The 12,297-nt window shown below is 45.8% G+C and overlaps 1 protein-coding gene across 1 annotated transcript in view; it reads left to right on the forward strand.

Annotated features, from left to right (window-relative positions):
- Positions 1 to 1,090: 1,090 nt before the first annotated feature.
- Positions 1,091 to 12,297, forward strand: part of LOC307085892 (rho GTPase-activating protein 29-like) — a 34,097-nt gene continuing 22,890 nt past the window's right edge. The window contains exons 1-2 of the mRNA XM_079750810.1: positions 1,091 to 1,230; positions 1,632 to 2,004. Coding sequence (XP_079606936.1) covers positions 1,722 to 2,004 — 283 coding nt within the window. The 5' untranslated portion in view covers positions 1,091 to 1,230; positions 1,632 to 1,721. The remainder of the gene's footprint in view (positions 1,231 to 1,631; positions 2,005 to 12,297) is intronic.

A 12,297-nucleotide genomic window follows, 5' to 3' on the forward strand; every position in this document is an offset into this window, starting at 1 on the left:
CATTTGCAACACTAACACGGAGACTCATCTTCAAAACAAATATGTATATAGTAACTTGACAAATGTAAAAGGATTCTTCCTTTTTCATGTTTGAATCCTGTGAAAATGATCAATTTACAGTAAATATGTTGTCCACTTCTATTGTGGTGTGAATGGATGGAGCGTTTAAATTGTGTGTCTCTGTGTGCGTGTGTCAGTTCCACTAAACGGTGTGAATGTTAACTGTGAGCTAAAACATTTAGAAATATAAACTAGAGAGTACATCCATCTTTTTGTATATTAAAATAAAGAATGATTAACTGTACTGTGAGGTTCTCTTTTTCACTGGCATTCAGAGTTTAGTTTAATCTCGTAGCAGAGCACATTTATTGAAATTTAGGCCACTTTAATCGTTTATAAACATAACACTCTAAATTGCATGTTTTTCCAAATACCAATAAAGGATGCATTAATACTTTATATAAATGCAATGCATATTAAACTGACAATACAATATAAAAAAATAAGGTCGAGTAGGCTTGTTATTTTCCTTACATTTACTGTGTAATCAGAGCTCCAATGGCTTGTGGTTTTGAAGCATCGTGCTGCTATCTTAAAAGAGAAATAACTCTATATGCACACTAGGTGGCAGCGGTGGGATTAGCCGTTTGTTCGTTTAATTTGAAAATTTGAGGTCAATTTAGATTTGATATAAAAAAAAGTCTTAATATGTATTCATCAAAATAAAAAAATCAGCTGTGTAAAAAATACCCAGCCCTTTGCTCTTAACAAATTCGAAGGAGTAATTTCCCTCTAAGATGAACACGCCTTTGTACTAAAAAACATTGGCGGTAAATAGATGCAATTACGCAGATGGAACAACATGTCGATGATTGGCACAATTATGGCAATGGTTATGGGTTTTAAAACTGAATCATCACGAATGAATCACACGCGCAGAATCGAAGCCATCGCTTGGGGAAGCAACAGCGCGCGCCTCCTCTGGTGTGTGGGGGAGGCAGCCACTCAGGGCGCGTGTGGGGAGTCACGTGACGCACGGCCGAGTAAACACCAATTGAGTTGAGGCTGGGAGCCGCCAACAGAGCTTCATCTGTACTGCGACTGTTCTCGGAGAGGCTACTCTCCCCCCCCAAAAAAAATACGAAAAGACTTGGTTGTTTTTCAAACGGATCTATACAAAGCGATGTTCTTCTGAGAATTGCGTGACTATGTCACTTAACTGCCGGCCAGGTGAGTTTTATATTTATATGTTTTTTCTTTGCTCGTGAAAAGCGCTCACACAAAAGTGGTTGCCAACCAGGCAGCGGACGACCCTGTGGCGGAGCAGCAGAGCGGGTACCCAGCATCCGTTTGATCGCACACCGAACCACCTATGGCACACCTAACGTCTATATCACTTAGATCATGTGTCCTTACTCGTCAATTACAATCGGATACACGCCGTGGTATTCTGTAAATAGATTTGCGGCAGACTATTTAAACTTCCCTCTCGCTGGTGGAATACAGACGATAGGGATCGCTGGATGTCTATGAGGGCCATTTACGTTTCAGATGTTTTAGGTGCTGTCTTGATCATTACTCACTGTCCTCCTTGCCTCCCACACACACACACTGACTCTTCTCTGTTTTAGCCATCCAGGGACCGGTGCAACGTGATCGGAGGGGCTAGCTGGCTTGGAGTGGCCCTGCCCGGGGAGGCTGCTGCAGCCCTGGCCGCTGGAATGTTACGGAAGAGCAGTGGTGGCGGTGGAGCAGTGAAGCGGACCCAGGGGCTGCCTCGACACCTCTCCAACCCGAGCACGGCGTTTCTGTCTGCGGGATCCACCAAGACTTGGGATATGGGTCGTGCGTCCAAGAACAACAACCCTCTGAACAGTATTGGGCTCGAGTCCCACATGGTGGGCGCCCCGGGGGCTGACCCGGACTATGTGATGCAGCTGGTAAATGATGTACGGACGTTCGCCGACGTGTTGCTCAACCTGAAGAAGGGCTTCCAATCTAAAGGTCAGTTCAAAACAGATGTAAATGTAATGTGTTGGAAATGGAAGATTGATATTTGTTTGTGGGGTTGTGGAGGACATTTTTACCTCTGCAAATTATACCTAATGGCTGGATGTGAAAGTTCGAAAAGGTTACCTGTTAGTTAATAGTGTTGTAAGGCTTTTTAATTACAATGTGGCTCAGGATTAAATGCTGTTGTATCATCATGTTTATATCCATGTCACTCAGGAGCCTATGTGCGGTCTTTGAAGTTGAGAACTTGAGTAAATTGAAAGGCAATATGACAAGCATGTTTGGAAGTTGGCATAATTATAGCACAACATTACACACCATTCATATTTTTTTTAAGTGTGCATTGTCTGGAATGCATTTCACCATGCATAATCACCTGAGGATGTTAATCAATTGAATCATACTGTATATGAGAAGCCGGGCATGAACAGACTCTAAATAATCACACGTAGATGAAGACGGAATAAATATAATTTACCCCAGCTAACCCCCCCCCCCCACACACACACACACACACACACACACACACACACACACACACACACACACACACACACACACACACACACACACACACACACACACACACACACACACACACACACACACACACACAGGGGACGGGAGTGTCTTGTTGTTCCATTCCTCTGGCTGGAGGAGTCAGGCCTCTCGGAGGGAGGTATCCTTGGCCGCTGCCTTGCTGAGCGCTGCTCCCACACGTCACAGAAGCATTCGGGATATTCTCCTCCCTGCGCTCACCCACATCCCCTGACGTTGACTTATTTGGCAGGTGGGGATAGGAAACCCCCTTCCTTACCCCCTCCGCTCTCTCTCCCCCTTCCGCTCTCTCTCTCTCTCTCATCCCTTCCCCCTAATTGACCCAAAACACACCTGTTCAACTCTATTCCGATATTTTCTCTTGTTTCTTTCGCCTCGCTCCGATTTGCAATGACACTTGTTTCTGCCGGTAGTCGGGAATGGAAGGGTTCGCGTAATTGTTGTAGGCTGTTGTGCCTCTGGTTGTTTGCACGGCCCCCTATTTAAAGTTGTGAGGTCGAGGCCCGAACCAGGTGTTCCAGATCATGGCCACAGGCACAGGACGTTAAGGGAGATGTGGGTCAAGGCCAGGAACATCCTAACTAGATGATAGGATGTATGCCTTTGGGGAACACTCAAGGGGACGTAAATGCTACTCATTTAATCTAGCAGATTTGTTTTAATTAAAGTAAGGCCTGCTTTGTATTTATTATTATACATTGGTCATGTATATGAGAGGTCACACAACGCTTGCAATGCCTGGTGTGATGGTTATGTGATTGCATTTGTGTTCCGTGGCATCTCACCTGTTTCGTGACCTCTTTCCAGACAGCCTTTCATCATGTTTCCAACTTTACAAGCCTGTAAAAGCTGCAAAAACCAAAGAAAAGCAAAGAAACCGGAAATGACAAGATTTAAACTGGTATTCGAGAGTCTGCATTGTAACAAACTGTTAAAGACACTTGTAACCTTTCATAGAGATTAAATGTCAGTGTTGCCTAACCTAAAACATTTTTGTTTGGAGAGAAACATGACATTTCATTTTTTTCTTTCTAATCACAATTTCCTTGGTACAAACTAATATTATTACTCTCAAGATGCTGATTCTTTTTTCGGAATCCAACATTTTCCTGTGATTAGGGAATCTAAATGATGCTTTGTCAGTGAAGCCTATCTTGTTTTCCCTGTGTGTGTGTGTGTGTGTGTGTGTGTGTGTGTGTGTGTGTGTGTGTGTGTGTGTGTGTGTGTGTGTGTGTGTGAACATCCCTAAGTGCACTAGATTAACATCTTGTTTGTTATGGTCTGAAGCCTAGGCATGTCACATGGTCAAGAAAGAGAATCCCACACACAGACAGCTATGTTCTCTCTTTGGGTCTAGGACAATTACACGAGCCAGACCTGATCTATGTATTTCTTTAAAGACGGCAAATCAGAAGAAATGCTTAATTCAGAAATATGCTTTTTAAGAACACGACCAATGTCCACCCTAACCCTTCACAAATTTGTCGACCCTCTACAGCAAACCAAACCTCTTTAATAACATGATAAACCGAAATGGAATGTGTACACGCAAGGCCGACTAGTATTTAATTCCCACAAGCGGAAAACCTATACAAAAAAAAACAGCATACATTTGGTACTTCATACGCTGGAGAATATTGGGTACTTAAAGGTTACTCAGTGTGGTACTTTTTTGGACCAGTCTGCTGCTTTTGTATCACATGGGAAGGGAACTAATGAAAAGGAAGGCAGAAGAGGGTGGGGGTCTTCTCCTCTGCATACTTGGCCGCGGTGTAATGTTGTGCGATCTGCAGCGTGCGTCAACATCTCGCTCCGCAGGGAAGTCCGTCCGCACGGCGGGTTTTCCGTGCGGCCTAAGAAAGCTGAGAACAGCATAAACACGGTGGAGGAGGTGGGCCGGCCCATGCCAGCGTCCGTGTTATTCAACGCATATTTGCGCGAGGTCCAGTGTGAAAGAACAACAGCGTAACGTGCGCCCCTCCAAAATTCCCACCCTCAAACGTTTCACTCCGTCGGGTCCTCCCCGAGCGCTGAACGCCGAACGCTAAGCGCTAGCTCAGCATGTCGTTGTTTTCCTTTTTCCTTAAGACAACCTTAAGGCAGGCCACTGCCGGAGGCAATGCCCAAGCAAAACATGCTTTGGTTGGGAGAGCTACAAACCGCGTCGCGAGCGGAGACCAGACCGGCCACATTCGTTACACCCATGGAGAAACACCCACAGGCCCCCGTGGTCAGAGTCGGGGTGAAGATGTTGTCTTTACGATCCCCCTTTTGCTCCCGTGAGAGAAGGGGAATGATAAGGTGCGTGATCACCAATAATGGAGCTGTCAAGGAGCCAAGAATGCGGGGCAGTAGGAGTTGCGCCTGATTGGATCTGGATGACCCCAGCCTCCGAACCCAACCCCCTCCTCCCATGTAGCCCAGTAGCCATGCCCCCTGTTGGGTCAAGAAAATCTTTGTCTTGTTCCACGGTCCACCAACGCACGCCATTGACCCCTCGGCCCGCTCTGTCTCACGCCTCGGGGCCCTCGTCGTTATGCGTCTTGAATTTGCCGCAGAATTGGAGGCGGCTTTTTAGTGTGGGATTGAAGCGGGCAGGAGCAAGGGGCGGTGAACAACAAGTGTGGCCCTACTTTCATTAACATCCCTTGGCCGAGCAGGAGTTTCTTCCTCCCCTCCCCCAGTGCTCCCGTGAGGAGTGGATTTGGAGGAGGAGTAGGCCGAACGGAAAATGAAAGAGGTGGTTGGGGGGAAACAATATGACAGCCGGGCGTTAGACACAAAGTCCAGTAAGAAGTAACATCGTTTACAAAAGGGTTGTTCAATTCCAGACCATCAAAGTCAAACCCAGCGCACCCTTTTGTGGCATACTATGCTTACTTTTAACATTGGCACATTCGAATGTTTACAATCGAAAGCTAAATAAGTAAGGGATAACGGAACAACCGTAGTGACAATAAACTTGTAATTTGGGAACACAGAGAATTCCAAAGCAGATGACCTTTTTTTATTTTAATTTCAGAAGGCTGTGATTCGGTTATTCAGCGATGGAAAAGCCTGGCTAATGGTTTAAATCTGGATGAAAAGAGAGCTCTCCATACACAGTGGAGCTGCTGGCCTTCTCCCATCCCCCTCCCCTTCCACATACTCTGCATTCCTTTTAAACAAATGTTCACTTGTAGCTATAGTGTCTTCAAGAGCCCCGTGTGGAAGGTGTGAAGCAGATTGTCTGGGAAAATGGGGAAATACAATTGCAATTCAAACCTCCACATACTGGTCATTCTATTTCTTTACAAAGTATACATGTTTACATCTAACGGTGGAGAAGGAAGAATAAGCTACACTTTGTAGCTGAATAAAATAGTGCCTGTAGATGTTACCTTCATCCATTTAAACTTGACATAAACATGTCCAGTGTACATTTAGAAAGAAAATCAGGTCCTCAGTTTGAACTGAACATCGAGGAAGCCGACTTGGGTAATAATTCTGTTGTTTTTACTCTGATGAATGCAAGGAGCAGAAAAAAGAGTTTCCTCTTCAAGGGCATACGGCCTATAGCTTCTCTTCCACAATCTCTTAAGATGCCTCACATAGTTCTGAAAAGCTCAGCGGTTTTCCCCCCATTCTCAAGCCCAAGAAGCTGAGGAATGTATGCTGAGCTGCCGGCAGTTGGAAATATGGATTTTTTTTTTTTTGTGCAGGCCCATGAGGTTGGATGAGACTACAGCAACAGCATATACTTAAAGGGCTTTTTATGCAGTTAGAGCAGTAGAGATAAGCGCCGAAAGGCCCTCTCGGCCCTCGGGAGCTTGGTTCTCCCGGAACCTCTCCTGGTTTTAACCACCGCACCCCAGGCGCAAATGGAATAAACAACAGTTTTCCGCTTATGAGTTGAGCAACCGTCTCACAGCGTGTTTGCTTATCTCAACGTTTGGGGCTTATTTGCTCAAAGTATAGCAGGACTGTACAGTGCCTCACAGATACTGTATTACCACTATTGCTCTGTTGAGGTGAGGAAGAGACTGAACGTGGCAGGCCTGACCAAATCTCTGTTCCACCACTTATTTTCTCCCCACCAGTTCCATCACGACACTGATAACCTCCGGCGCCGCTCCAGAAGAGCTGTATTGTTCTGTCTCCTTCTGTACTGCTGGCTGTCCTGCACTAACTAATGTAGGCCTAACATGTAACAAAGGCCTAATGTATTAAGAGCGATTAACCACTAACCCAAAACCGTTTTAACCTCCTTTATTGACACAAGTGGTGCCATTGGTTTATTTTAAGTTTGAGTAAATTTAGTTTTTTAATTTGAGCTTAAACTTTTAATTAAAAAAAAGTCTCCGGTCATCACGCGGCAAACGATGGGGTACTCTTTCCCTGTGAAAAGTGCCACATGCCTGCCAAAGTGGCCACTTCACAAATGGTTTGCGGGTGGTGCCTTCCCTCGGAAGAAAGACAAATCCTTGCCCTTAATGGTTTAATGGCCTGCTCCTCTTGTGGGGTGAAAAAGGAGAGAGATTTGTTGGACAGTCTACTCCTCCACGGATGCCGAGAGATGCTTCTCTGTGGAAGCCTGTGGTCGGGCCGTGTTTACTGGGTGAGGATTTATGGTTATTAGCCCCAGAACCTTGGCATCAGAGAACAGTCACGGTGAGGTTTGAGCTGGGCCCCACGGTTCCCCCTGCTAGAGGGAGGCCACATGAGGGCCTTTTGGGATGGACCCCCTGAAATTTACAACCGTGAATGCATGTGTGGCGGTGAGGCAGCTACACACAGCGCTCATTTGTAAGGCCAAGTGAAGCCCAACCTCTGTGGAACACACACGCAGATTTCCTCAAACAGTATGCAGCATGTTGAATGCGCTTATCTTTGACTTTATGCAAAGGCAAAATGATAATAACCAGGGGCTATGTTTTATGTTTTACACTTAACACAAATTATTAAGAAGGAAAAGAGAATACTTTTTAAATTGAATGAATATATTTATACATTGGGTAACCAGAAGCTCCTTTGCAAGACACATCCACAGTCTTGATATTGTGTGGTAGTATAAGGCTACATGTGGAAAAATACAACCTATTTACCTATCAATGTTGTTATTCTCCTTTTTAGTTGCATACCACCTTTCAGACAAAGGTATTGTGATACCAGGATATTTCTCTGTCCGTCTGCCTATTGTAAAGTAATTCATAGATGTTTAATTATCTCAAGGAGTAAGTCTGGCCTTTGGGGCGAAATCCCAGCCCTCAAAAAATGCCCTTATCTAGAGTTCAGGTAGCTGGCTGTTTATGGATAGCCTGCTGTTTACTGTCTGCCGTATGCCTAGAGGGAGCCCTCTCTCGCTGTCCAAACAAGGCAGGGGATAACGGCGACTCGGCTAGGCACCAGTAAAGCTGCATTTGCTTAGTTAAGTAAGGGGCTTGAGAAGGTGGTTTAAATAGAACCCATACCAAACCAGCCCACCTGTTGCATATCACGTTGCGGTCAGCTCAGCCGTGCCAACGAGTTGCTGGCTACTGGGAGCTTTCCATCTTGGTATTTGAGTCCAGACAATGTTACTGTTTGAGGAAAAAGTAAAACGACACCTGACCAAATCCTGTCTTGTATTGGGTTGACCGATTTAAGTTATAGAATATCAATATCGTGATGTAAAGCCCCATTCACACATGCACTGCAACCCTGAACTTATCCAGACCTGGAGGAGATGTATGTGAGAATGCAAATGCCAGTTGAACCGGACAATAATCATATTATATATATATATATATAATTTTTTTCCCTGCCAGCTCCTGAGTAAAAGTCTGCGTAATGTCTGATTTAGCTCATGTGTGAATAGCGCAGGTCATTATAATGGAGAAATCACAGCGATTGGATCCGCTTCTATATACTCCGTTACAGTTAGGTGGCCAAAAATGAAAAGAAGAAGAGGAAGAATTCCCAGCGAGTGTTGTTAACATTACTATCATGCAACTAGCGTTTTCTCATGTGTAGAAACAGATGATTAAATGAATAGCTAAATGTCGCCATGTTTCAAGGCATTGGACATAGAATAAAAGGTAAGTAATCCACATCCACTTCGCCAACGTTTATAAGCTTGTTCTGCTGCTGCCACCTGGATGGGATCACCTCTCCAGGACGAAATGAGTCAGTTGGCTCCAAACACAATGATGCTTGTCATCGAACATCATGATGGCTGTCACCATCTCGGAATGGGGCGGTTGGATCCCTAGTGAATGGGAACCGCCCTTTGGGCCTTAAGTCCACTGTTTAGTTGTGGGATTAAGTAAGGCTTCCAGCCAGTCAAGTTATCCGCCCATCCTCACCCTCCCTCGAAGGGAGGGCCAGAGAGATGCAGACGGGGGCGCGTCGTCGAGGCTCCGAGGAGCACGCCTTCCTAGGGGCCTCCTCTATGGTTGTCCCCAGGGCCCCTTCTCCCAGGAATAACGCCTGGTCACCAGACATCTGCTGGGGCTTGCCTTCTTCACCTGGAAGGGTCTTGCGTGTCCAGACAGGATATTTGATTGCCTGTTGTTGCCAGCTGGAGAGGAGGGCGCGGGGGGGGGGGGCTGGAAGTGGCTTTTTTCCCTCTCCACATCGTCCTACCTGACGCATGTGAAGACGGCTGAAAACAATGGGATCCCCCCCAAGCTGACAGCAGGTTTACGGGAAGACTTAAGAAGGCTTGGAAGGCATATATTAAGCTCTGTTGTTGGCCTACTTTCTGTCAAGCTTGGTATTGTCGAAGGACACAAGATGAAGTCCACCCAAACCTTTGTTATCCTAAGAAGATCTTCCAGTTTAGAATTGGGTTGAAACTGAGACCGGAGGTATAACCACACACACACGTTCTTAATGACCATTATACAATGACATCGTTAAATATTTGATCCTGACGAGTGAATCATGATCCATGGGTGTGCATTATTCTTCAATTCAGGGACACCTCTGCCTTTCTACAGTTTCACATCAATGCGCTCAAATCCAAACAGACTTTTTGTTGATGACACAAACACAATTTGTGCCGCTGATGGGGATATTTAAATTTCAGCTGATTGAAGTCCATAGGAAAATAGTAATGTTGTAGATGGATGTAACTCATATTTATTGATTGTTGGTTACTGTGGTATGCGTAATAAACCATCCCGGGGTCTCCTGTTACTGGAAAATACTGTACATTAGAGGAGGTGATAAGACCGTGGGAAAGAAAGGTCGGATAACCACCCCATAGTGGTTTATTCCTTACATATTCAATAGTGCCGAAGTGATTCAGTTGATGAAACAATAAGTTTCAAATTTGTTAAAATCTGTTAAAATTCAAATCTGCTGCTTATAGCTTTGAAAATGCTTTTCTGATCAAATCAAAGTTAAAACCGGACACCACTTCTGCTTCTGGAAAGTCTAGTATAAAAAAGGTTGAATATTTAATGTGATCATATGAGGTTGAAATCCATATTTTGACAGATGTTATGATTTTATGACCTCAGAATCCCGGGAGCCAACCATAATGGAGCTGATTAGAGGGGATTTGCACGATCAAAATAGGGCATCAGATCATCTGTCCCCACTGTGGAGAAGGTGGGCCAGTATTGTACCATGATGTGTGTGTCTGTCTGTCTGTCTGTGTGTGTGTGTGCGCGTTTGTGTGTGTGTGTGTGTGTGCGCGTGTGTGTTTGGCTGGGTCTTTCATTGAAACAATGCCGCCAGGCCCCACGCTACACCGCCTGTTATCTCCCCCGCCACAAAGGCCCGCCTCCCCACGGCCTTCCCACAATCGCCAACACATTTCCAGCGAGCAGCTTTTTTGATGCCATTGTTGTGACAAAAGCAATTTGCGGCCGCTGCTAGATGTGGTGTGCCCCGGCTCTGGGCTGACAATGAGACGGTTCAGTGGCCATTCTACCAGCCCCTCGACGAGCTGTCTTTTCCACCCCAGCGAGTACACATCAGACCCCCTTTTTACACCGCTCGTCAACGGCAGCCCGGCTCGCACCCGAAACGGTCCCACTGTCTTGACGATGATCGCGTCAGTGTCGTTAAGTTGCTGATGTTTTTTTCCCCCCCAAATTGAATCTGTTGCCGTTTATTGTGGTTTTTCTTTTGTGGGTGGCCGTTTAAGTGTGATCTAAACAGCCTAATTATATTGAGTCTGTAGTGACACAGTAGGGGTCCATCTGGTTTTGCTTAGCTTCACAGCTGTCTTCCTGTGTGTGTGTGTGTGTGTTTGTCTGTTTGTGTGCGTGTGCACACAATTTACATTTCTTCAGTCAACGTTTATTGAAACCTATTGTAGTCGGAGGGACTGAAGTGCTTTTAAAGTTTGACTTTCCCACTATAGTTCAAACGAACATGACGACACCAGCAACGTTCTGTTCACCCTAGTTCACTGCATCCATTCACAATAACGGGATCTTCTACACGTTTCTTCTCACATAGGTTGAGGGTTAACGGGATTCAAAGCCCCGGTTTGGCATGCCTTGTGATTGACATTGCCTCGCTGCACGCTCCCGGTCAGCGTCCACCTTTTGTCATTCCAAACCAAAGGCCCTCAGGTGTGCCAATCTCCGTGGCCAGCCCCACTCTCATGTGCTAATCAGCGACCGTCGCGTTTCCTCCGGCCTGAAAGGCATCAAACGCCGTTGTTCCCGCTGGAAACACCAGCTGACCACAACTGAGAGAGGGAGGGATTAGAGCGAGGTGATGATGGTCTTTTAATGAAGGTCCTTTGTCGGCCTCGGTATAGGAGCGGAGACTTCAAAAGGGGTAGAGGGGGGCGGTGGGAGTTGAGGGGGGTCAGAGACCTTTCCCCCCCTGGGGGCTAGCCACCTCGGCCCAACGATGTGGTGAGGGCCTGTAGTCAGGAGGCGGTGAGGGTCAAAGGGATATCGCCCAGGGAAGGGGCTTCATGTTACAAGTCCAGCATCTCAAGGAGGGATGAAATCAATTAAATTGGTTTTATCCCTCCGAGTTCAATTAAGTTTGCTCAAATGAAAGTGGTCATAAGATGACATCATTTTCCACAAACCTGGGTGCTGCTGATTGGCTCTTAAGATAACCAACCAATTTGTCTTTATGATTTAAGATCAAACATTTCCGCATCCGCAGAATTTGGATTTTCTTTAACACGTGTGTGGGTGTGTGTGTGTGATATGTGTGGCTGTTCTGTATCACATAAAGGAGGCTTGAACTTTTGGCAGTGAAATGGGTGTGGGTTCAATTTAACCACAGGGTACACACACACACACACACACACACACACACACACACACACACACACACACACACACACACACACACACACACACACACACACACACACACACACACACACACACACACACACACACACACAGTCATCTCATTTCAACGGCCCCTGTAAATCCTTTTAACTTCACCATAAACTACGTCTCCCGTCCCAACCCGCTACGTCAGCTGTGCGGCCTTGATTGAAACCAGACAGGGCGCTTGTTGTGTACAGCCCTTGTGTACGGCCGCTTGTGTGCAAAACAGCCAGTTAGACGTGAACTCAGCTGTTGACTGATTGCCAGGCCATAGCTGTATATTACGCACTGCAACATAAGCCTATCCAACTCGCTTTGCTGGTGGCATGGTTCTGAGTCCCATGCCAAGATTTCATTTCTTTCATGTTTCTTTTTGTTGATCGTCGTTTCTAATTTGTGTTTTATTAGGTTTATTTTAGAACGTAACTGCGAATTTTAAAGGCGTGCT

This window comes from Pollachius pollachius (assembly GCF_949987615.1).
Source record: "Pollachius pollachius genome assembly, chromosome: 14".
Classification (NCBI taxonomy): Eukaryota; Metazoa; Chordata; class Actinopteri; order Gadiformes; family Gadidae; genus Pollachius; species Pollachius pollachius.